The 25814-nt window shown below is 36.2% G+C and overlaps 6 protein-coding genes across 7 annotated transcripts; 1 reads left to right on the top strand and 5 right to left on the bottom strand.

The window, feature by feature from the left end:
• Window positions 1-205: 205 nt before the first annotated feature.
• LOC143470336 (peroxiredoxin-like) lies at window positions 206-5054 on the bottom strand. The gene is made up of 6 exons (XM_076968396.1): window positions 4819-5054; window positions 4042-4159; window positions 3829-3945; window positions 1555-1677; window positions 1281-1446; window positions 206-426 (listed from the first exon to the last, which is right to left on the bottom strand). The coding sequence occupies exons 1-6, from the start codon at window positions 4955-4957 to the stop codon at window positions 358-360; spliced, it is 732 nt and encodes a 243-aa protein (XP_076824511.1). The 5' UTR covers window positions 4958-5054; the 3' UTR covers window positions 206-357.
• A 1592-nt stretch (window positions 5055-6646) lies between these two features.
• LOC143470335 (enoyl-CoA delta isomerase 1, mitochondrial-like) lies at window positions 6647-9116 on the bottom strand. Its single transcript, XM_076968395.1, has 5 exons — window positions 8931-9116; window positions 8426-8609; window positions 8141-8284; window positions 7736-7899; window positions 6647-7441 (listed from the first exon to the last, which is right to left on the bottom strand). Exons 1-5 carry the CDS (start codon window positions 9052-9054, stop codon window positions 7194-7196), a joined length of 864 nt encoding a protein of 287 aa, XP_076824510.1. The 5' UTR covers window positions 9055-9116; the 3' UTR covers window positions 6647-7193.
• LOC143470334 (enoyl-CoA delta isomerase 1, mitochondrial-like) lies at window positions 9090-12570 on the bottom strand. Its single transcript, XM_076968394.1, has 5 exons — window positions 12185-12570; window positions 11257-11440; window positions 10721-10864; window positions 10344-10507; window positions 9090-9703 (listed from the first exon to the last, which is right to left on the bottom strand). Exons 1-5 carry the CDS (start codon window positions 12306-12308, stop codon window positions 9450-9452), a joined length of 870 nt encoding a protein of 289 aa, XP_076824509.1. The 5' UTR covers window positions 12309-12570; the 3' UTR covers window positions 9090-9449.
• Window positions 12571-12790: 220 nt separating this feature from the next.
• Window positions 12791-14713, top strand: LOC143470333 (protein SHQ1 homolog). Its single transcript, XM_076968393.1, has one exon. It carries the CDS (start codon window positions 13170-13172, stop codon window positions 14436-14438), a length of 1269 nt encoding a protein of 422 aa, XP_076824508.1. The 5' UTR covers window positions 12791-13169; the 3' UTR covers window positions 14439-14713.
• A 2000-nt stretch (window positions 14714-16713) lies between these two features.
• On the bottom strand, window positions 16714-18876 carry LOC143470636 (general transcription factor II-I repeat domain-containing protein 2-like). Its single transcript, XM_076968889.1, has one exon. The coding sequence runs from the start codon at window positions 18526-18528 to the stop codon at window positions 16714-16716; it is 1815 nt and encodes a 604-aa protein (XP_076825004.1). The 5' UTR covers window positions 18529-18876.
• Window positions 18877-19767: 891 nt separating this feature from the next.
• LOC143470952 (uncharacterized) lies at window positions 19768-25541 on the bottom strand. 2 transcript variants are annotated; one of them, XM_076969248.1, is made up of 6 exons: window positions 22540-25541; window positions 22234-22326; window positions 21730-21801; window positions 21065-21327; window positions 20208-20396; window positions 19768-20130 (listed from the first exon to the last, which is right to left on the bottom strand). In XM_076969248.1, the coding sequence occupies exons 1-6, from the start codon at window positions 24311-24313 to the stop codon at window positions 20068-20070; spliced, it is 2454 nt and encodes an 817-aa protein (XP_076825363.1). In that variant the 5' UTR covers window positions 24314-25541; the 3' UTR covers window positions 19768-20067. The 2 variants fall into 2 exon arrangements, with proteins under 2 accessions (XP_076825363.1, XP_076825362.1); XM_076969247.1 differs by having other exon boundaries at window positions 22462-25540.
• Window positions 25542-25814: the final 273 nt, after the last annotated feature.

Below are 25814 nucleotides of genomic sequence, written 5' to 3'. Positions count from 1 at the left end.
AACGTTTAGATGTTAAAAGAAAAACTTCTGGTAGCATAACATAGAACTAAAGAAGACTCTGAAAGCATAAATTTAAAAAACCTTCTTCAACCGTAGGATAAGTATTCCGACACCATTTATCATACTCATCTTCTTATCTTATTTACCCTACTTACTGTTTTAAAACACTTACGCTGACTAACAACACAAATTCATAGACACCAACTGGAACTTCTACTGCTTCTGCATTTGAACAAAACACCGTACAACCAACAGACACAATACACGATAGCTTAACTCAGCATTTAGTTAAAAAATATACACAATTTGCGCAGTATTTGCAGACACAAGTGATATGACATTTGCAGCAATTGCTCTTTACAATTCTCCTTTCGCCTCCGAGGTCTTGTGGAAGTATTTCAATTTCTCATTTGGATCCGGAATAATCTGAATGTAAAATATGCAAAATTGTAATTACTATTTCCAAAATGAAATAACGTTGTAGCAACACAAATCGTAAATTATTTTTTAATCTCATGTCTCCCCTAATATGTACAAATAAAGAAATGCTGTAATTTGAAGACTACAAAGCAACTGGACCCAGGGTTGGTGCAGTTACGTCTACTAGTAACCACATCGTGGAAGGTAAAGAAGTAAATGTTAATCCAAAATGGTTTGAGTTTTAATCAGCATTGCTTAATTAAAGAATCGTTTTTTCTACATTGAAGAATAATTAATTCAAAAAAGCTGTGCTTTTTGGACAAACAAACCAATTATACATTATTCTTATGTTTCATTGACCAATAAGTCTGATAACAACGTGACTACTTATTATTAACCGTGCCGAGTAGTATCGATAAATTAATTTCTATGTTTATTGAAGGTTAATCATTACAAATGACTAAGAAATTGATCACATTTTGAGTTAATTAGAAATTTATTATGCATTTTAATCTTCTTTACATTAACTAATTATTACTTCAGGCAAAGCCGGAGCTTTTTCAAGAAAATTTTCACTATTAAAACACCTGATAATTAACAAAAAAAAAATAATTATGATTAAACCAACCATGGCTGAAACAAATAACCACAAAAGCATCAAGAATAGGATATGTTGTTTGAATAGAGATAAGGATATTAACACTTGTTTTGTGGGGTATGTTTTCTGTATATCTAGATTGTTGATCTAGCCAGGGCTTTTTAATGACATGTGTCAAATGAACAAAAGAAGAGTGTGCACGACATTAGGTATAACATATCACACTATATCTAATATACTACAATTCAACTGCTATACTCACAGTGTCCTTTCCGGGTTGCCAACCGGCAGGGCACACTTCACCGTGTTCATCGGTGTACTGGAAGGCCTGCACCAGTCTCAAAGTTTCATCTACAGATCTTCCGACTGGAAGATCGTTCATCGTGATCTGTCTGAGAACACCCTTAGGATCGATGATAAAAAGACCACTGCAGAAATTAACAAAATAATATTGCATTGCACATATAATACATATATATAATATAATATATGTAAGATATCACACTTTTAATAAAATCATGCAAAGAATTGTCTACCGCAATGTGTGTCCAAGATCTTCCAGCAACACACCGTAGTCACGAGAAATTTTGTGAGTAATATCTGACAAAATGGGAATGCTCATTTTACCAAGACCTCCCTCTGACCTTGGAGTATTGACCCTGAACAAAGGAAATGCATGTGTTGAAAAAATGCTCAAGTTATTTAACTATTATTCAAATTAAGCTCCTAAGCAATCTTAAGCGCGGTAACTTAATGAAGCAACAATAATGCATACAAATGAAATATCAATTTTTTGCAAATCCGCTCACATTAAAGCTTTGCTTTGTGATATATTTTCACCAAAATATTTTTTTTCAAGAAAAGAATGAGAAATGACACTGAGATTTGTACAAAATAAAAGCTAAATTACACAGGGGAACACAATTTTTGTTGACTTCGATCTAACAATTGTTTTTGACTAACTTTTGGGCGCTGAATCCAAAAATGGCATCAGTTTTTCTCTATCACGTCAAGTTTTTGAGCTAGGCACCCACCACTTTGTCTCATAACCCACAAAAAAGTACAACATTTAAGATATCTGCGTTTATTGTATAAAACGTTTTAAGAACTACAAGCAACCGAAAGTAACTCAATGGTTTTCAAATCAACATTTGTACAGCTCTATTCTGTTCCTTAAAACGAATATTGCTTCTGCAGGGCAAATAAAGTGCGAGTTTTAGGGCAAAAATTTATGCTTGTAGCTTTTCCTGGCATTTTCAAGTTGTGGGCAGTCTCGCTTAATACTCCAGCAATAGCTAGTCAGCCAGCATATGTAAGTCCCATCTTCCCTGATATCTTTCCTCCATCACCTTCAGATCTTGGTGGAATCTTTATCCTTGCTCATCGCATACTGCACCAAGGTTTTCCGGGAAATTAGCAAGATGGCTGTGCAAAAAATTCATCTTGATGCTCATGTTGCAGCCTAGTTCTTTGTAGCTTTCCAATAGCTTCTGAACAATTTCGATATAATTTTCTGCCCGTGTATTCCCAAGAAATCCCTTGACAAGGTTTTTAAATGATAACCACGCATTTTCTTCCAATTCTGACATTGAACCACTGAAACGTTCATCTTTGATGAGTTGCCGAATTTGTGGACCATCAAATACACCAGCCTTAATTTCTTGTATTGAAAGGCCAGGAAAAACCAAAATGAGGTAATTGAAATAGTTGCTTTTAGTTGACAATGCTTTAACGAATTGCTTCATTAGGCCGAGCTTTATATGCAGAGGTGGGAAAATAATTTTCTCTCTGTCAACAAGCGGCTCATGTAGAATATTGGGATCACCAGGTTTAAGGTCAGATCTCGGAGGCCAGTTCCTCTCCACCCAGTGCTGATCTCGAGCTCTGCTGTCCCACATACGCAAATAGCAGGGATACTTTGTGTATCCGTGTTGCTGACCAAGAAGAAAACATACCATTTTAAGGTCAACACATATGATCCAATTGTGCTTGTGATATTGCAACAATTCAATGACTATTTTTATGTTTCCGTATTTTCTTGTTTATATTTGCTAAGGCTTTTCTGCTTTCTGTTGTCGATTCCATATTGACAAATTTTTTGAATCAAGCAATTACATTCCACGCTTTTATGAAACTACAACTCCAAAGCGAGGCAACACGTGTTTTGAATCAGCGCAGTTGACAAGCTTTCTAAACGTGTGGTGTAACAGAGTCGTCATCTTTTCAAGGCATTTGACAGTTACTGATGCAAAATTGCACAATAGTGTGAAATTTTATGAACCTGGAACCACCACTCATCACTCTGCAGGGATAGGAATAGATATTATTTTATTGCTTATTTTATTATATTTTATTGATGATTGCATCCTCCAACCAAAAATGGGGGAAAAGCATCGACCTAAATCGATGTCTGTGCCTTTTTTGCTTAATAATTCAGTTGACCCTTCTTATATATAACTTACTATATGATTAGCTTGTGCATTCCTATTACGTATGGAAAAGCAATACGGCTAAAGTCGTGAAAAGTTGCATATTTTTGATGTATGCTGTAGAGCAAAAACTTGACGTGATAGAAGAAAACTGGCGGCATTTTTGAAATCAGCACACCGGAATTACCCTAAATCAAGTGCAAAATCGAAGGCAACAAATTTTTTTTTCAAAATTGTTCCCCAGTGTTATTATTCTTGTTTTGGTGCTAAACAGTGTGAGGTCTCTTAAAAAAGCGGGACCCAGTCCACTATATACTACTTCTATCCAAAGGAATAGACGCAATCGATGTTAAGATTAAAACAACAGCAGTCTCCTATTACCAGGCAAGATGTGTAAAATGAGAGTCCACAGATGCTGCAACAACTTCCGCATTGATGTTTCTAAATTCCTCAATTCGATCGGAGAATGCTATAATCTCAGTTGGACACACAAAGGTGCTAAAATTAAAAGTAAAACATTGTAAGCAACACAAGTGCCAGTCTATAATGATTCACATAAATGGATCTTTTATGTCTGTGTTGTTACAAACTTACAAATCCAAGGGGTAGAAAAAGAAGACTAAGTATTTTCCTCGATAATCGTTCAAGGAGATGGTTGTAAATTCTCCATCAACTACAGCTGTTCCTTGCCATTCTGGGGCTGGCTTGGAAACTGCAGAATAACAGAAATACGCATTTCATTATATCAATTCACAACGGCACACACAACCGCGCAAGTTATAAAGGTAGATTTAACTAAAATACTCATCTCTTTTTCAGTTGAACTAATCTTGGGCTTTCTAGACACTTATGTATACATGAGCTTATGACTTGCAAAAATGGAACTCTCATAATCACTAAAGGCATTTTTTCTTGCGCTAACATAATCTGATGAAATTCATGTTCATAACAAATTTACTCTGAAACTGCATGCCCAGTCAGCTAATAGACCAGGACACCATGTAAGCTAACTTATATTTCTTTATTAACTATGAACAATCTCAATATCAAGGCTATAGGCTATCATTTTAAACCTTTGTTTACATGATTTACTGACCTTTAAGTGAACTGTAAATATCTAGAAAAAACAAACAGGGTATTTAACGAGTGCTATCACGCGACTGTGCTAGGCTACGCTATGGTATGTTTAAAACAAATTACATTGTATTGTCGTTTATTTTTGCATAGCCTACTAAAAACTGTATACTTGTTTATATCATAGCTTACTTAAAACTGTGACGATTGAAAGACTTTGGACATTTAAGCTAAAAATGAACAAAAACACTGGTGCAAATAACCAAATGAACTAAAAACTCTTGTAACTTTACTTACTTTGGGCTTTAGTTGATTGTAGCAAATGGCTGGAATAAGGCGGCCAAAAGACACCAGAAAAAGGGTTCTGTTCACTATGGCTAGCATTATCAGCACCGGCAAGACACACAAAAGCGGCAACGAAAATAAATATTTTCATTATGGCTCGTCTTCGCTGACTCGTCTCGTTTTCTTCTATTAAATTTCGACAAAACAACAACTTCCGCCTGTTCGACACCTACTCAATGTAAACGCCGATCTCTAAAGTTGATTTTGCAAAAACAACAAGCGGCACTCAAGCGTGACCTTTGAGGACACGTGGAAATATAATCATGTGACGTAAAATGACACATCGTTAAGTAATTTTATGTATAGACAGCATAGTTGAAAGTGATGTTACGCATTTCATGACGAAAAATGCATTGAACTACAAAGCGTTTATCGTTTGCATATTCAATGATTTCACAGATTTTCAAAAAAATGCTATGAATGAGGTATTTTGAAGTCATTGTTGAGCATCTAAACTGGCTTAACTTTGCAGAAATGCAGACGAGTTAACGCTGCAAACGCTGATGTTTTCTGGGATTAACGTCCTCACACTATCTTATAGGAAACCATGCAAAAGAAATTGCAGAGGCCACTTTCGAGAAAGACAAGAAACTCTAGTATTATTAGGCCAACTCAAATTTAAGAAACGGTTTCTCCTTCGTCGCGTGCGCAATCGGCTGTATGCTGGCCTCATTTCAAATGCGACCTTTATAGAATTGATGGTGGTTAAACCGTGTTAACCTAGCATATAATCACGATATAGAAAAATAAAAAACAGAATATGTGAAAGCACTCTCGGGCCAACTTTTATTTTCTTGACACACGTTTTCACAAACATCAACTCGCTTTATCAGGTGCACTAAGAGAATACCGGTAACTATCACATTCTACATACTGTGGCGTATACCCTGCCGTATATTCAAAACTTTGCATTGAACTCAAATTATGCTGCTTTTTAACTGTAAATGACTAATTTGGTCAGGGCTCAGTAATCTTCAGTTTAAAATTTTAAACTTCGGACTTTTTATAACTTAGACGTTATTTTATCTATTGATATTTAATTTTAAACTACTAGGCTACTTACGGTTATGTTTTGATCACTTCAGAATACAATTCTATGAAATCTTTGCCCAAACTCAAATTTTAGGCCAATTTATTACCACTGCAGTAGTTTCAAATCAAATCAGTTCAGTAAGTTTTAAATCAAATCAGTAGTTTCCAAATCAAAGTTTCTCATGAAAAAAAGGCGAGCACAGCATTCTGCCAATGAGGGAATGCAAGATATAGGCTACTCCGCTGATATATGGACAATAGAAGAGTTTGCTCACCAATAAATATTGTAATAGAGGAGCCTAATTCGTATCTGAGCGCCAACTGCAAACTTTTCAAAGCTCTTTACGGGTGCGGCGCTCTGAAGGTTCCTGATGACGCGTATGCGAAGGTACTCGTTCTTCCCAGAATCCTATAGTTAGCATTAAGCACGAACGTAGGCCTACGCTACTTGTATTAAACAATGTAGACTGTTAAAAGCCAACTTGTATTGTCTTGCTACGATACTAAAACTCGTCTGTGGAATATGAACTAGCACACATATGTACACGAACGACAAATATCACCTGTCAGTCACGACGAGGTCACCCGCCACACCAATAACTTATACCCATGTACGTTGCTTAAAAATGTCGTGAATAATTAACTTCGCTTCTCGAACGCTACGGTGTTGCCGCTGCCCTACAAGTCGATAGGTTATGATTTTACCTAAAAGTTCTGCCTGCAATGCATCATTAATATAAAACAGCCCTTGTTTAAAAATTACGTGATTTATTGTAAAATTTTACAGCATTAGCTATGACATTGCATATGGTTAATTTATCTACACAGAAATTTGCTCAAGTAACACAAGTAACATCCCAACTCTATCATAGAAAGGTATTTATAATCATTAATCATCAAAAATATTTAAAAGTTAAACAGTTTGAGGTTCAGTGCCGTCTAATAATGTATTTGAAATAATTTTATAATTACAGTATTTGAAGAACATAGAAACAATCGGAAAGTTCGGTCTATATATCCAGGGCGTCAAATGTAGTTTAAATGTAGTTAAATCTCGTTTTAGCGCATATTGCTCAGGGTTATCTGTCAGATCCAAATTTTCACCTAAAAGTTTAACTACTTTATGTTAGGCATTCTTGCATAGAAATAATAGACAACGTGGTCAACGTACCCTTGTACGGAAAGCGAATGACAACTAAAAATGCAGCAAGTTAAAAAAATTTCGTCCCGAATTAAGGTTCAGTCTTTCAAAATTTGTATCTCGCCTAATCTAATCTAATTGTGAAAAATTTTATTTACTTCTTCTTTTGCTTTAAAGATTCTAAATATTTCCCGATCACAGCTTGCACAAAAGGCATCTGTATTAAGCTTCTGAAGTTGGCAATGTCCTGTTCACGAGTAGCTTTGAGTACTTTCATGGTTTCACCACGAAGAAGTTGTTTCGTGATATGAAACGCAGGTTGTGGTACCTTTGACATCATGAGCAATTGTTCACGAGCTCGTGGTATCACAGAATTCAAATCTACAACTTCATCCACTAAACCTGTTGATGGAAATTGAAATTGCTACTAAAATATTAAATGCAAATTGCAGTTTTTTTGTCACAATTTTAAGCACAAATTTTTAAAACGTTTTAACTGCTGCAGTCAGTACTGGGTTAATTTAGGGCAAAAACTGCAGCCCACTTCTATCTGCTGATGAGTTATGACAAGCCAACAAAATTTAAACACGTCAAACAATGTTACTAAACCAAAGCAACCAAAACTGCAACAAGACTGTCATGTTTTCCGATGAAAAACTAGACTCAAGTACTACTAAATTCTAAATTGCTACCAACCTGCCTTCAATGCTTCATTTGAGGAAAACATGGAACCTAATTGAAGAGCAAGTGTAGCCTTTCTTGTTCCAATAACGGATGTCATTAAATCAACAAAGAAAAACGGAGCAGCTATTCCGAGTTGGGTTTCATTCAGTCCAATTGTTTTTCCTTCTTGCATAACCCTGATAAGCAAAATAAGACGAAGCTGTTAACTGGAAATAAGCTGCAAGAAAAACTATTTTCAACCGAAAAAACTTTATGGTTGGGATAAAATTACAACCTAAAGTAATTGGGTTGGGATAAGATTGAAGCTTTTGTAAATTTTTAATCTTAAATTAGTTAGGGTTAATTTAGGGAACTCTCAGTAACATACCATAATGTTATGTGGTATCTTTTAACTGCAAAACAAATAAAGTTTTTTACCTGTAGTCGCACATGAGAGCCATAGCACACCCTCCAGCAGGGGCGTGACCGTTAATTGCCGCCACCACGGGTTTCGAGCATCCAAAGAGATCAAGATACCAGTCCTGGACACATCGCCAGAACTCTGACAAATGAGCATCTGACCTGTTCATGACAATAAGCATGAAATGAAAAGCTCCAATTAACAAGATATTCAAACTTAAGCTGTGAATATTCCATTCCGAATCTGAGAGACTCTGATCATTTATCAAAATCGAAAAAAGGAAACCGAAAGAGAAGACTCACTTATTAAACATATCCAATATGTTAAGACCAGCTGAATAAACTCCTCCGTGAAATTTTGAAGCGATCAGGATTCCTTTAACTGCTGAGTCAGCGTCTAGTTTTTTCAAAGTGTCCGAAATAGAAGTGAGAAATTCTCCATCCAAACTGTTGACTGGTGCTTTTGCCAAAGTAACTGTTGCCAAACCTATTTAAAGTATTATAGTTCTTAATTTAACATTTTGTTGACATTAAATTTCAACTGAGTTTTCTACTCTATAGGATTGTTAAGCGGGTTGCCCCAGGTTTGTAACTAAAATCTTCGTGAATGAATGCACAGTGTAGATAAAATAAAAAATACACAGATTATGCAGCTTACAAAGTAAGAGTTATGTAAAAACAAGTAATAAGAATAATATAATAGAGAAATTTACAATATTATCATTGCATTTGAAAATGCCAAATCACAAACCAATTATGAAGAAGTTTTAGTAAATATTTAAAAGTTTATAAATCTAAAACACATCACCTGTATTTGCGTCCTGTTCTAATAGCAAGTTTTGATTGCTTGAATGACGTCTGCAGCATTCATTCAATGATTGCTGCTGCAGCAAACGCCTCACAGGAAAGAAAAGTGATCTAGTTAAACTCATTGCCTATAACTAAGCTGATGCAAAATATTCTATCCTTGAAAATACAAAGTATAAACGACATTAAAATTGTTAAAAATGACTTAACAGAACAAGCTTAAGAAATCAAAGTGATATTGATAAAGTTTTAAGTATAACGATGTGACAAATTCTCTTACAATAAATAATTAAAAGCAAAAAGACACGATGAGCATTATAGCATATTGTAAAAAACACATTGCAAGTTTCAACATCGCTCCACACATTTCACATTAACAAGAACTATGTTATTGCATAGAAAATGTAATACATTTAAAATGATCTAATATGGCTCACATAATAACTTGAGATAGCTCAATATTTTGAAAGTATAGCAAGTACAATTAATTGTTTTTCATACGAAATGATTGCATGAGATTTCACTTTAGTGTCTTCTTTTTCTTCAAAGATTCTAAATATTTTCCCATCACAGCTTGCACTGATGGTCGCTGTATGAAATCTACAAAGTTGGCAATGTCCTGTTCACGAGTAGCTTTGAGTACTTCCATGTTTTCTCTTCGCAACAGTTGTTTCGTGATATGAAATGCAGGCTGTGGTACCTTTGACATCATGAGCAATTGTTCACGAGCTCGTGGAATCACAGAATCCAAATCTACGACTTCATCCACTAAACCTATGAAGGTTTGGAAATATTTGGAAATTAGATGTTAATGTCTTTTATACTTGGCAAAACATTCTTTGATAGTTCTTGGTTTCCTATTGTTTGTGTAGCGTATAAACTAGGGGCGTATCAAATTGTGTTTTTTTGGATTTGGTCCAAAACCAAACTTTGGAAAAAGGAATCGAATTATTTAGGCTGAATCATGCAATATAGTATTGCAAATATGCCTACTGTAAAAGTGAAAAAAACAGTTGTTTAAAAAGTTAAGAAAATACAGAATTTGAACTAATGATATGCTAAGTGGTAACATGCAACAGAAAGGTACATGAATGGCATGGTAAGCTTCGATTTCTGGTTACGTGCAACAGCAATGATATCTACATCTACTGTTGTTATAGTTTTCCTGCAATGAAGGAATTTTCAAGCAGGTTTTTTGAATATTTTAAATATTTCATTTTCGGCCGAATCTGAAAATGAAAGTTTTAAACTGACAACTGAATTTATGTATTTTTACCCAATTTGGCTAAATTAATCCGTCCTGCTGAAATATCAGTGAACCCCTTGTAACCAATATTCAGGTTATATTTCTCAATTTCTTGTTAAAACAAATTCATCTGCTGCAAAACTTTGTACTGTTAATTAATACACAAACCTGCATTCAATGCTTCTTGTGAGCTAAATAGATAACCCAACTGAAGAGCAAGTCTTGACTTTCTTGCTCCTACTGTAGCTGTCATTAGATCAGCCAAGTAAAATGGAGCTGTTATGCCAAGCTGTGTTTCATTCAGTCCAATTATTTTTCCCTCTTGCATGACCCTGATCACCAAAACAAAACAATGACATCAAGTTAAATATAGACAATAATCAACTAATGATTATGTTTCATCTTTATTTAAATATATTTTTTATTTATCAAACACACTTTTAATTTATTCTAAGCAAAATACCAAGATACGACAAGAGATAAAATTTAAAGTCATAAGAAAATCCTTTTAAACAAAACTGGTCACATCACAAAAAAGTTTTTACCTGTAGTCACACACGAGAGCCATAGCACACCCTCCAGCAGGAGCTTGGCCATTGATTGCCGCCACTACAGGCTTCGAGCATCCAAAAACATCCAGATACCACTCCTGGACACATCGCCAGAACTCTGACACATGTGAATCTGACCTATTCATCAAATATATATTATAGAGGTATTCTGGCAACATTCAACAGAAACATATATGATCACGTATACATCTATATGATCACAATTTGTAAGGGACACATATTTTGGCATGAAAGCGTGAACTAAAGCTGAGACAAATATTTTTTATCTGTTATATGTACAAACCAAAGTTGCTCTGTTTAAAGTTTATTATAAGCTGATGTAAACAAGAAGAGTTTGGTGCGCACATTAATGAGTATTATGCATAGATGTGCCACACTTTCCACTATGAACCAGTGTGGCTGACCACAAACAAAGTGAATGAACAAAAAGACACAAAATTGGAAATACCATGATTTAACAACTACCAAACAAGTCAATGAAATAGCAGAGTATGTTTTAAAAAGCATACCTGTTAAACAAGTCAAATATATGAAGACCAGCTGAATAAACTCCTCCGTGAAATTTTGATGCCACAAGAATTCCTTTAACAGCTGAATCGTTTTCAAGTTTTTTAAATGTGTTGGAAATAGAAGTGAGAAATTCTCCATCCAAACTGTTGACTGGTGCTTTTGCCAAAGTAACTGTTGCTAAACCTGTGTAATATTTGGTAAATAATTGAAGTCTAACAGCTAAACGCAAAACATAAAAAATGATTGTGATTGACTTTTGGAGCAAGAAAAGCAGAAAAGATTACTATTACTGTGATAGTATTTAGTATGATTAATAAAATTATTATGACTGCTGCATTAGTTTTAATTTTAACATAAATAAATTTTAATCTTTTAACATTTCATCTTTATCGGGTTGCCAGTGTAGTGGGGTTGTGCCGAATCGAAAACGAATCCGAGTATTTCGAATTTTTTTTTCTAATTTCGAGTATTCCGAATATTCGAGTCAAATACTCTATTATTGTATTTGTATTGTATTAGACCCAAGGAGTGAATGTTTTGTAACGAGATGTGAGTTTATTTACTATCAGCTTCAGGTGAAAAAAAAAAAAAAAATTGAGCTGTAACATTCATTTACCAGGTAAAAGGTTGCGACACTTTTGTGGAATATTTACTTGATCTAAGGACTATAATTCCTAAACTTTATGGGTTTGGATTCGTACGATTATTGAAATCTATTAATCGTATTCTCGTAAATCTGAATCTTTTTCCATTTCGAACATCCCTATACAGTGGAGTATACATAACTTAAAATAAGTATTGAGATAAAAAACGCCATCATAAACTGACAAACATAATCCATTACTCACCATCTTAATTTAAAAATTTAATTATTGTTGCATTTTGCAAACTTTATTATTTTAAGTCAATAAATTCCAAACGGGCCACCTGTTTCTAACTCATGCTCCACTTCCAAGTTTTGGTTGCTTGACAATCGTTTGCAGCATTCAGTCTGCAATCCTTGTTGCAGCAAACGTCTTGCAGGCAATAAAAAACGTCTGCTTAAACTCATTGCTACGTTCTGCTGAAGGCGAGGGTTACTAAACTACTTTATTCTGATTTGGTTATTCAGGACTTCATTCGCCGGTTTTTTTAACCCATCTTTAGAAATTTGGAGAATTTTTTCTGAAAAGTACACAAACCGTTCATCACGGGTGCACGCAACGATAGCCCTTAGCAAAGGTTATTTTATCTGTTGACTCTATGATTTCTATTATTTGTGGTGCTCGGTCAAGCCTCAAGCAACCTTGTATAAATTGGGCGTGCCGTTAATATCGGGTATAACTATTTTGCCTTTGCTTTCTGCAGTTTCCCGTCTATTATTTATTTCTGAACGTATTTTTGCTTTACCATTCTGCAAACGATGGTGGCACAACGTATTTTTTCTTCACTGGCAATGGCGAAAATAAAAGATACATGATACGCCACCAAAAGGAAGCTTACCTATTACAGTAGTTAGACAATATATTTCCGACATTTGAGAGACAAGTCAACGGGACGTATTTAAAATTAAAACTCGCCATGTTTACCAAAATTAACCTCTATAATTCCAATGACCAAACTATAAATAATAAAATCCCGACTGCATAATAACAGTTTTGTTGCACTCGTTTTAAATTGTTGGCTTGGTTGACTACCCAATACCAGTGTACGCCAGAATGTGTCTGCTGACTTGACTCAATTTACTGAGGCTTATGTTGCACTGCTGGTGCTAAAAACTTAATAATAATAAAACGTAATTACCACATTCGCAAACGTCGTTGACGTTACATTAGTTTTATCTGAATTATTATCTGTGTACAATACTTGTATAGCTTTCACTAGGCAAACAGTTGATGTAAAATAAACGATACGAAGTGTAAGTTAGACCGGTATGCTGACTCCACGCTTTGAACTGCGGCAAGAGCCGAATACCATTCATGTTATCATCTTTGCGCCTTACACCAAAGTTTTAGATGTTAACATTACTGTACAGGACAATGAATTTGTCTTTTACGCTAAACCATATTTGTTGAGACTCCATTTCCCGGAAAGTCTACAAGAAGAAGGATCACTCTGTGAGTACATTGCCGATGATGGAGCTTATTCCATTTCCATTCCAAAACTGATAAAGGGTCAATATTTTCCAAAATTGGAATTCCTAAATTTAATTTTGAATAAAGTAGAAAAAACTTGCAAAATTCCTTCAGTAGAAATTTTAGAAGATGATACGAAATCTGCCACGAAAAAGGTTTATTTGACAAACGAGAGTTTATCTGTTAAATGTGGATTTAAAACCACATGTGGGTATGGATTTGCCAATAAAAAATTCAATGTGCTATATAAGGAAGAGTTTTGTCATCTGGTGAGTATTGCTGATCCGGATCTCGTTGATGTGAAGGAAAGAGCTGAGCTAAGAGAGAAATGCGAAGAGGACAAATTTGATTCGGATTACTATTTAGCAGACTTATATGAAAACAAAGAAATTGAGAAATTACTTTCTTTCACACCTTGGTGGACCAGCAGTGAGCCTGTCAGTTTTACACAAGAAGATAACGTTGTACTGCAAAAATTACCTAATCGTGATTATTTACTTGATAAAGAGGAACACCAAATTGTACTTTGCGGTCTTGTTGATATCCTATTTGCATACGTATATGATGTTTATACCACAAATGGGGAGCATAATATTGAATCTTCGTGGACCATTAAGACAATCAGTCCCACTTTTTCTTGGTTTGATACGAGCAGAAGTATTCAGGAAACAATAGTTGCTTGTTTTCGAAGATCATTGTGTTATCCATTATACAGGAATTGGAATTTATCGAATAAAGTTAAACATGATGTTGCAGAACTTTTTAAACGTGGTACTCGACATATTCTACACTGCTTGCTTCGTGTATGGGGTATTTTTAACACTGCAGACACTTCTCCATGCAATATTCTGAATGATCTATATGTAACGGACTACTGTGTTTGGTTACAAAAGGCACCAAATGGCCATGAAAATATGACACATGTAGCACAATTGTTGGATGATATAGCTTTGACAAAACAAGACCTTAATTTAGACATTCACTTTATTGAGCAGGCAGCAGAGTTGGTTCTACAGGAAGATGAAGAAGGTGATTTAAACACAGACCTTGACAACCTTACAATTTGAAGTTTAGCACAAACCTTGCAGATGCATCTTGTATGTCATTTTAATGTGCCTGAGTTTTTTGTCATGGTTTAAATGAAATCCAATTATTTCTAAAAATTGTCGTCTTCATTAATGCATGTTTATCAAATTATTTGATGAGGCAACCCCCAAACCACTGCTGTAGCGGTTTTGAAAGAGTCTTGTCACTTGTGACATCTTGTCGTTGCATGTGATCAAAAACTTTGGAATACAGACCCATGTTTACTCTTTGAATTAATACAAACTTGTTTTTGGAATTGCTCCTCACTTTAAGAGCTTTTTCTCTAAGCGCACAGAAGCATATTGTCCAACTCATAACGAACTCATAAAACTTTTCCAAAATAAACTAGAGCAGATAATTGTAAAGTTAAGTATTAACTGAAATAAAAGTTGAAATTACAAGGGTATTTAAAGAAAGGTAATCAACGAAGGAATGTAAATGAAGGAGAAAAACGAAAACTTTAAAGGAAAATGTCAAGAGCAAGGACCACAAACTTTAATCGACTCGGTAAAGGAATAGTTAAAGACCTGGGCTTGCAATAATGCGGCCCGTGTTTAATACCCAGTGGCGCTCCTGTTTTAATGCCTTCGTACAAGGCATTCACGAGTCACATTCAATGGACCTGGTGAACAACTCCAAATTTGGGTAATAGACAACTAGCTTATTAAAAAATGAGTGTGTCCAATAGGAAATGCACAAACACCAGCAACGACTATAAGCGATGAGTTTTAAGTCGTCCAAACGCTAAACTTAGTCCAGCGATATAGATTATGATAGGCTACCATACCAATCGCAATATCGTATTTGTTGTTTGTGTTAGTTTAGTCTTGACAATAATTTTTAACTTAAATTTAACTTAACTTAATTTAAGTTAAATTTAATTTAACTTAAACTGATACGCAATTAATAAAAATAGAGTAAAAATTGTCAAACCCTTGGTACTCGATTGTGTAAACTTTTTGTCGTAAGCGTTCTAAAATAAATGATTATAATTAAATTTGAATCCGCAATCCTTACCAAAATATTGCCACACTCCACGGTTGCGCCCTGATTCTTCTACCTGTTGCTGTGTAGTTTTTACCACTTACTGCATAGCCGAGTTTCCAAACATTCGATAAAAGTAGCATAGCTTCGACTTCCGTTGATTGCTTTTTGAGGAAGTGTTGTGATGAGAAATCAGGTTAATTTAAAAAGTTCGCTGATTTATTTATAGATGCACTTTGACTGCGATGGCAAATAAGCTGATTGGTAGACGGATGAAGATACGACTGTCGTTGTACCCTTTGACGTAATTTATTACAGGAGAAATCTAACTCGCACAAGTGTCAGTAACCACCAGGTAATATTATTAATTCCTAAACACATGATAACTCTCAAAACTAGCCAGAAGTGCGGTAATTATTAACAAACCTTCAGTTTTTAGGCCAATTTCTCTTGTACAGCCTGTAGAGAAATTTTTTCTTATCTAATTGGACTATATTAGTCATAATTAGAGCGATTATATTTTTACATATCAAAAAAAGTCAAAATTTGGTGAAAATTTACACGTTAGGCCAATATTTATCAGAATCTTTTTCAAACTCAAAATCGTTTACAAAGTGCATTGTCCTAGTGCAGGGGTGGGCAACATACGGCCCGCGGGCCGGATCCGGTCCGCGACGGGATTTTGAGCGGCCCGCAGACAGTTTCCGGTCTTACATGATAATGTGGCCTGCGGCCACATTCTGCCGCAATCCCTGTATTGCGTCACTGAATGAGTCCAAGTTTGCCAACCTGAGAAAGATGGCCATAAATCTACTTGTTCTGTTCGGGTCTACATACATTTATGAGCAAACATTTTCGACCATGAACATTAATAAGACAAAGCTGCGTTCCAATCTATTCAGGAATCCGGCCCGCCAAGTACTTCATTTTCTCATATCAGACCCGCCGACCGAAGAAGTTGCCCGCCCCTGTCCTAGTGTCGTAGAGGTTGCGTTGCCTATCAGGTTTCTGTTGCTAACTAGTTCAGGGTGGTCCAAGACTGCGAACATGAAGGGCCACATTAGGGTCTGAGAAAAACTTCACGGGCCGCATAGTGAGAAATGATAACGCGTTGCTGAAAGTAGAAACGTTGTTAACTACTGTTCGCAGGCTATGAACATTAACAAATCTTGTCGCTTACAAAATACAGTTGTATGAATGAAATGAAATGAATGAAAGGAAAGGACTGAGTTTGCTGTTCTGATCGACCTAATGTTTTGCTGCACGCCTAACTCACTTTTTAATCTCTGCTTGCGACTCTGCGTTTTTGCTTTTGCATATGGTGTCGATCTCTGCTTTAAATTCAGTGGTCGACAGACGTAAGCAGGCATCCAGGGTTTCATCAGCCATTCTGTTCCGTGTGTCGCTTTTTAATCGCTTCATAATGGAGAAAGTGCTTTCACATATGTATGTGCTACCAAACATGGAGCATATCTTCAGTGCGAAGTCGTTTAATCGTGGAAACTGTTCGTTGCTTAAAAGCCTCCAAAAGGCGTCGTAACGCTCATTCTTACGTGAAAGAAGAAAAGGGTCTGACTGCAATTCACATAGTTCTTGCTGAACGTAAGATGGTTGGGATTCTATAACTATTTCCATTGGATTGTTGAAAAGCTCCATTTGTGCTTTCAGCAAATCAAAGTCAGCGAATCTGTCGTTAAACTCATCGATGATGTCACCAATTTTGTTAGAAAATGCAGAAAAATCGATACTTTTTCTTTCACCAAGTACTTCACTGCATGCAGGAAAGTGGGTAGCATCATTCCTTTGCAAAGAAGCCTTAAATAGCACAAGTTTCTTGCGAAAACCTTCAATGTGTCCAACCAATTGAGAAATATTTTGTTTCTTACCTTGCAGTTTCATGTTTAGGATATTGAAGTGATTACTAATGTCTGTCAAGAACGCCAACGAACCAATGAACTTGTCATCACTCAACTGAATCTGGTATGTCTCGGTCGTCCCTTCTATCTCATTCTGGAGAAATGTCAGTATTTCTTTTCGCAAAGAAAAGAAATGTTTCAATGTTTTGCCTGCACTTAACCATCGAATTTTTGAGAATAGTGGAACATCTTCATATTCTGCACCCACATCTTTTAAGAACTGGATGAATTTTCTATGTCTCTGGGCTCTGTTTCCCCCTTTGATGATGTTGACTATATTCGTCACACTAAGCATAACATCACTCATCTGCAAAACTTTGGCACATAGTGCTTCTTGGTGAATGATACAATGCAATGTTGGGCAGTTCACTCCATGATCTTTTAGAATGCCAACTAGTCCTCTCTTTCGTCCTGTCATTGCCCTGGCACCATCTGTTACAACACATGCACACTTCTCAAATCCTCCATAAGCATCAACGACAGACGCAAGGCTGTTATATATGTCGATACCTTTTGTAGTTCCACGAAGTGGAGATATCTTGAGTAGTTCTTCAAATACAGTAAAGTTTTTATCAATAGTGCGAATGAAAACCAAAAGCTGGGAAACGTCACTGATGTCAGTACTTTCATCCAAGGCTAAAGAGAAGTACTTGCATTGTTGAACAACGTCTTTCAATTGCACAGTCACGTTTTCGCTCAATTCTGCCACTCTTCTTGCAACGGTTTGATGAGATAAAGAAACGTTTTCAAATTTTTTGGCTATTTTTTTATCTCCAAAGGAAAGGGCCATCTTAATCGCACACTCTTTTACAATCTCCCCGTCTCGAAAAGCTTTTCCATGTTTTGCGAGCGTTAGAGCAACTTCGTATGAAGCTTTAAGGTCTGCAGTTGAATCGGGTTTGGAAAAACCAATAATCATTTTTTTTTGCTTGGAATAATTGCCCTTTAACTCTTTCAAAATTGCTTCCCTAGAAGTTCCATGGTATTGGCCATATTTTTTCTCATGCATGGTGCTGTAATGTCGCTTTAAATTAAACTCTTTAGGCACTGAAATAACTTGCAAGCAAACCAGACACTGTGGTTTACCATTGCTATTGGCAAAAAAATACCTTTCCTCCCAAGTAGAATTGAACTCTCTGTTTTCCTCTGACACTTTTCTTTTGACACTCATGCTTTTAGTAAACTTTTCCCCTTGACTAAATAAACGAGTTGCAGCTAATTTACAACCAAATTCGAGAGTGTACTCTGCGCTAGCAACAAAAGCAAAATATCAACGCACGTTTGTGTCGTCACAAACCGACATTGTTCCCTCATAGTTACCTATTGACCCGATTATGCACGACTTATTTAGGGTTGTGGCGAATGTAATGTATTTATAAAGCGTAGGTGTATTTTTAAACCTTGGATTTAGCACTGATAATTCCGGCATCCACAAAGTGTTCGCGGGCCGCACAAAAGCTTCACGCGGGCCGCATGCGGCCCGCGTGCCAGGGTTTGGACCACCCTGAACTAGTTCATGGTTTTTCGCTCAGTTGTTCGTAGGTTAGGTTCAGCTCTTCGTTTTACTTCAGCTAGTCGTGTATCTGTAATTTAGACAGATGTATTGAACAGTTTTTGCTGCGTCTTAGATGCAGTTTTCGGTGGTGATTTGCAATTAGCCAATTTCCCTTTTCAAAATAGGCTAGAGCTGTGTTCAGGTTGTTCCTCTTCTTTTTAACCCGTTTTTCAACTGAACTGTTTACTCAGCTAATTTTCAGGATAGTCAGCGTCTTGTTTTTCTGAAAAAGCTGCTAAATTTTCATAGCTGTTTGTCATTTTTCGAAATTCCAAAAATATCAATTAGGCTACCAACAACAACAAATTTCGGATTTACATAAGAGAGTTTCCAAAAGAGTTTTGCAGAAAATCCCAAAGTCCAAATGTTTTGCGTCCTATGCAGCAAAATAGTGAACTGTGACAAGCGTTTTAGAGTGGAAAGCCAACGAAATACCAAAGACTGCTTTCAGCGACGGAGACTGGCGACGCCAAAAAAACAATACAGTTCTTCATTCCAAGTTCAAAAAAGGAATTCAAGAGCAAATTGGCTGAGGCCTTCGTAGCGGCCGACATCCTTTGGCACTAGCTACAAAACTTTAAGGTCAGTACTTCAATGTACTCGTTGGCGACATTGCTGTGCCAGAAAAGACTAATGTCTAAGACTGCAGCGTTGTGGAGACAGTGAACCAGCACGTTGTGGCAACGAAGATTGATGCGTCAAAATTTATAAAAAAAGTGTTTTTATGTTAAAAAATTTACTTTTTGGGTCAAAATTTCCCATTTTTTTTATGTCAAAAAATAATTACACTAATGATAATTGTGTGTTTCTTTCAACAAAACTCTATTTTTCTTGAGCTGCAAAATGACATCAACATAAAAGTAATGGGTTTATTACAAAAGCAAAAAACTTGTTATTCACTGTAAAAATCGTAAGAAACGAGACAAGATTTAATGCCAGATAATATTGAAATACTATAGTAATAAATTTCATTTACCACAATAACAATTGTCGTCACAATACAAGCTGACACAAATATAAACAAATTGTAGCTTCCATTAATAAGAGTCGGTGGCGTGTCGAGAGTGACTCGAGACAAACAACAAGCAACGGATCGAGAAAATCCTGAGTTCGAATCCCGGTCAGTTCGTCACCACTACGTCACACGAAGTCACTTTACTTTCGCGAGCGAAGTTGGACCCATTCACCGTCGTACTCACCAAGAACAACCCTCAAACACTATAAATTAAAGGTTTGAGATTAAATTCCTCGGCAATGTTAAACTTCACACAAACATAACAAGACATAAATAATACCGAGTCATCCAATTGGTCAAGGACTCGTTGAATTTCATCGTTCTCTGACTGGTTCACATTGCGCTTCCCATCTGTTGCGTCATGATCAGGGAAGCAATTCCGAATACTCAGCCATTTCTCGATTTTGTTGAAGAAGGATTTTGAAGGTATCTTAGGGATTATGTTGCCACTGATATTAAGCCTTCCGATCTAGAGTTAAAATGTTTGTAAAATTAAACTACAACATGGTGTTATAACAAAGACAAATATCCTAATATTTAACTCATACAAGTTAACTGGTTAGCGTTAACAAATTAATGACTAACTAACATGATAGACCCTAAGCCTAGCAGCCTACGCCCTACAGGGCCAACACAAATTCTTGGATTTTGTGAAAAACAGAAGGAATTTTAAGTTAACCAACTTTAACCACAATTGAGTATTCGTTGCGGAAATAAAATTGATATTAAAGTCGCAAAAATATTTTTACTTTTGCAAAAATTTGAAATTTGTTTGTGGCCAAATCTTAGTCAGATGCTGCTGATTTTGGCCTAAACCAAACCGATTAAATTTTGCCATTTTTCTCAACAAAACGAACGAATTTTAAGCGGCCAGGTTTACTGCGCATTCCAGATCTATCAGCGATTTAAACAACAAAACTTATGTAGGGAAACTGTGCCCCGTTACACTAAATTAAAACAAAATACTCCGACCAACAACAACGCACAGAATCTCAGCAAACCATCATTGCTTAAAAGCGGGAAAACTATTATGACGTCACATACAAAACGAAAGCGCATCGTTACGACACATCGAGTTTGTAAACAAAGTTGAAGACGAACGAAAAACCAGAAAGTAAAAGAAATGAATATACAAACCTTTCCTGGCATTGCTTGAATTGTCTCAAATAATCGGCCGACATCTTCTGGTTTGGAGATGCAGTTGCCAAGACGAATCAACTTGATGCATTTCTCAACTTTAGTGAGAATAAACAGGAACGAGTCAATTTGTGATCCTGTCAACTTGATATGGTCTAAACGCAGCTTTTCTGGGAAGAGTTCCGCTGCATTTGTGGTGAGCTGCTCGTCATTGATTTGACGAATTTGCTCATAAACACGCAGCAATTCACGTTTTTCATCATCTAAACATAAATAAAACTTATTTGTACCTGGTTTACACTTCAACGATTGTAGGCCTATCTGTGGTTGAATGGGTGTAGGCTACAGGTTAGTTACCAGCAAATATACAAAGTCAAAGTTATTTGGTCACATTTTAATAAATAAACCGTGCACACTGAACAAATACAAGTTTAAAACAAACAAGGTTGCAATAAAATAACCGCGTCATTAGATGCAATGATATACAGATTATACTGTATGGTAAGCCTAAAATTACTATGGGCTACTTGGTGGTTAAGAATTGTTACAACAGATATGGGGCGAATATGCATCACTAAATACTAACATTTACAGACACCCAGTCAAAAAGTATCACAGCAAAGTGTAATGCATGTAAGATATTGTGGGTTAATTTACAGTATTACCTTTCCATAGAATTGCACTTTTGTATTGATATGTTTTTAATTTGTTGATAACCTTTGTAAGCTGAAGATTTCCTGCAAAATAGCAAAACAACTTTTTACAACACTAGCAATGAGCACCAAATAGGAAAAAACAAGCTAGAAGTTATTAAAAAACCAAATCCATATCCAAATCTGCATGCAAATAATTAAAAAAATGTTTTTTGGTAAGCATGTGCATCTATTTTCGGGTCGGGCTGAATATGCTTGGAATCATTATGAACACTTATTCAAAAAATGTAAAATCAGTAAACAATGTAATTCCTTGTAAATTTAACAATTGTTTGAACTTTTTCACATGTGGGGACAGGCATGGAATGAGTGGGTGCTTGGACATTGCTGAGGTATTGCACATGAACAGGATATTGCAAGGAATTACCTGAAGTACATCACGATTATATAACTCTTTGTAGGGCATCGGCAAGCTGGGCTATCCTGACAACTGTCTTCAAACCACAAACATCTTACCTGATGGTAAAGGTTGTTGAGTGGACATGGAAGTACTTATCACCCAATACCGAGAAGAAGGAAGTGGAGTTACAGAACAATTCATGGAACCACCTACATAACGTGATTAGAAAATAATGTAAAACGTGAATAACTTGTAATAATGGCATGCATGCTCTGGTTACAGTTCACATGGTAACACTGTATGAAGTTTGCACATATATGTATGCCATGCAAATTTTGTCTTACCTACATATGTGCTGGTAGGTTGGCTGAATAATGCACAATTGGCAGAGTTTTGAGAAAAAGAACTTTGCATAGAACCACCTGCACAGATAGTTGGGTTTCGTGCTACTGGAGTCGGCATATTATCTCCTACATCTGACGATCGAGTTTGAGTGCCAACATTTTGATCATCTTGTAAAGTTGAGTTGGCTGCTGCTAAGGAAGAAAAAACTGAAAGAGAACTATTGGGCTGGACGCCAAGTATCTGGTCGAGTCCTTCAATCTTTCTACTTCTTGCTTGGTCTGATTCTTCCACTGATTCTGCCACGGACAGAAGCAAATCTATATTCTTGATTATGTCTGCTTTATCAATGCCACGTTGGGGTGTCAATTGCTTTTGCTGGTCCTGGTCATCTTGAGTGCTTGATACTTCTCTTTCACTAAACCAAGTTTTAGCAGATACAAGCTTTGGATTCATATTTTTTCTGACAGTCAAGTGGTTTTGAGAAAAAAGTTGGAGTCTGTTCTTTATCGGAGAGCTTTCAAAATTACTGTCATGATTTTCTTCGAAGTTATTTTCAATGTGACCATTGCCAACATGTCCACAGATGTCAGGTGGGTTTCCTGCAACTGGTGCAGAAAAACTGTTCATTACTATAGGAGGTACACTATGGGCATAGTCTTTTTCATAACATTCTGAGAGTCCATCAGTGTTGGCTGCTGCAGAAAACAATTGAAGAGGATTTTTCAACTCAACTTCAGGTGTCTGGTCATTACCATGAAACTTTGTTGACTGGCTTAACTCTGAATCAGACGTAAGACCAATGACAGGTTTATTTCCATTTAATTCTGATGACATAATGGTATTATCATTGCATGGCTTATGTGGCATCTGTCCCTCGTAAGTTACAAAGAGCTTTTTCCCTCCTACATAAATCTGATTAGGAATTGGTTTTTGATCCAGATCTATCCTGTTCATAGAAGTCATACGAGCATTAGAAAGCAAGCCATATCTATTCCTTACATACGAAATGCTTAAAACCTTGCCATGATTCTGTTCAAGGTAACTTTGAATATGACTGTGATCAAGAAACACTGAAACAGGCCAGACTTTTACTTGAACTTCTTCTTTCTCATACAACTCTACACATTCATAAAGGTCACCACTGCGACAATTATTTAGCAGCTCAAACAGCTCTAGCACGTCACAGCGAGATTTGCAGACAATTTCACAAACATTATCAATTGGAGAACAAGCTATCAATTTTGAAATTGGAAACTTTAAGTCATTTAGTAGTTGATAAACTTGATCCTCACTTATGTGTTTCCTTCCACTTATTTCCAGAGAAAATTTCCTGTTTATAGGAAGAGTTTTACAGCGTAAAGGGTGTTGCTTGTTGGTAATTTCAGAGGGGTCTTGAACGTAGCTATCATCAACATTTCCTTGGACAACTGGTATCACATTTGGAGGCAATAAACTTTTACTCAAACGCTGAGCTTCTAGAGCTTGTGACTGATTTCCAGAAAATTCGTTATTTATACCTCCAAAACAAATCCTTTTTGTACGTGAAGTTTGATTTTCCAATAAAATTACTGCTGTGTTGGTCGATCTTATAACAGCGCAATTTGTTTGAAAAGTTTGTAAACCAGTGCTATCCATCTGTTGACTGAAAGAATAACCAGAATTGGCCAAAGTTTGTCCAGAAGATGAAGGTCTTTCGTGTTGAATATCAGCGGCTGGATACTGACTATTTATTGAGATGTTAGAAGATTTATTCTGGGTTGAATCTGGCAATGCGAGGTTAGAAGAATCTTCAACACATTCTGATTTCCTTTTTCTATGTTTCTCACTGTGTTTTCCAAAAACTTCCCTCATGTTTGTTTCAATTGGATCACCAGCTTTCAACTTTTTGTAGCCGTCTTCCTGTAAATGCAGCCTCGCTTTACAGAAGCGTTTCTCACAGCGCCAAAATGTCAGTGGCTGTTTAATGCTTTTCTTATCAAACACGTAGCAATATCTATCCGGTCCCTTCAATTTGTCTTTTCAACAAGTCGTTGTTTTTAATTTCAGACCATTGGTCATGCTTAAGATTAGCAAAGACAGTTAATAAATTACTCAATTACTTTCATACCCTGCGAATCTTGCTGGCTGAAACATTTTTATGATTCAAGCTTCATAAACATAGAAAATTCAACCTAAGAAATTCCAAAAAATGAAAGATAAAGTGAGGCTATGGCAAGAGGGCGTTTACTGGTATCATTCTTGCCGACATGACAGTACATACAAAAAAATGCATTGCACATTTTGTTTTTAGTGAGCTATGATTAGCAACCTATTTTCAATGCCTACCGTATACCTATAGTTATACTTGAAAAATAAATATCCACCGGTATCTTTTCAGACTGCAACATTTTATGTGTTATAATTACTATAAATCTGGGCACAGACATTTTGCAATCACAGTGCAAATTATACTAACAGACTTCCATGTGACATCCACATTAATTACACATAGTTATCATACTATCCACTCTAATAATATATCTCATGCCGTCATGCATTTTTTGTTTAACGATTTTTACCATCATAACCGGTCAATCAATAACGGACAACAACAAGTAAAGTCCAAGTGTATGGTTATACATTTTCCTGTGTTCACCGGAGACACAAACCTACTGTTATGTAATTGCATAAACTATTTTCTTCGTTTCCATGAAATAATTTCCGAACTAATATACAAGTGCACAACCAGATGATGTCACAATTTGAGTAGCTGGGGTCCAGTATACAAAGGCATCCTGTGGTTGTGCACTTGTATACTAGGCCTAGACTAGGGTTGCCATACCGTCCGGAAAATTCCGGACATGTCCGGAATGTAGGGTTAAATTTTGCGTCCGGGAGGAATTTTAAAAAATGCTCAAATGTCCGGAATTTTATGATGGGCGTTTTGGGGGAATTAGAATTGCGGGAATAATCCTGTAAATCAGGGGTGTCCAACACGTGGCACGCGACGTGTCTGAGTTGGACACACCTGCTGTAAATTATGTTTAACTTTAAACATTGTACATGTCTTTTGGTGTTCCATGGGCTATTTGACTACTACACTTACTACTTTGATATTAATGCCTTGGACGTTATCTTTGCTGGTATCATTTTACTGCATCTGCAATCGTACTGTGCACACTGCCAATCCAGAACATTGTTATTTCGTACCGTGTGCATTTTTTTTACTACGAGGTTGTACGGAATTATGATGTAACAGAGAGTTTTCCTTATCAATGATGTTTACCACTTAGAACTTTCTGGAGCTTTGGAACTTTCTTGAACTTATTGACCGTTGTGCTGAATCAGAATTGGTTAGATATAGATCACATGC

Source organism: Clavelina lepadiformis, chromosome 9, assembly GCF_947623445.1.
Source record: "Clavelina lepadiformis chromosome 9, kaClaLepa1.1, whole genome shotgun sequence".
Lineage (NCBI taxonomy): Eukaryota > Metazoa > Chordata > Ascidiacea > Aplousobranchia > Clavelinidae > Clavelina > Clavelina lepadiformis.
This window is presented reverse-complemented; position numbering and strand designations above follow the sequence as displayed.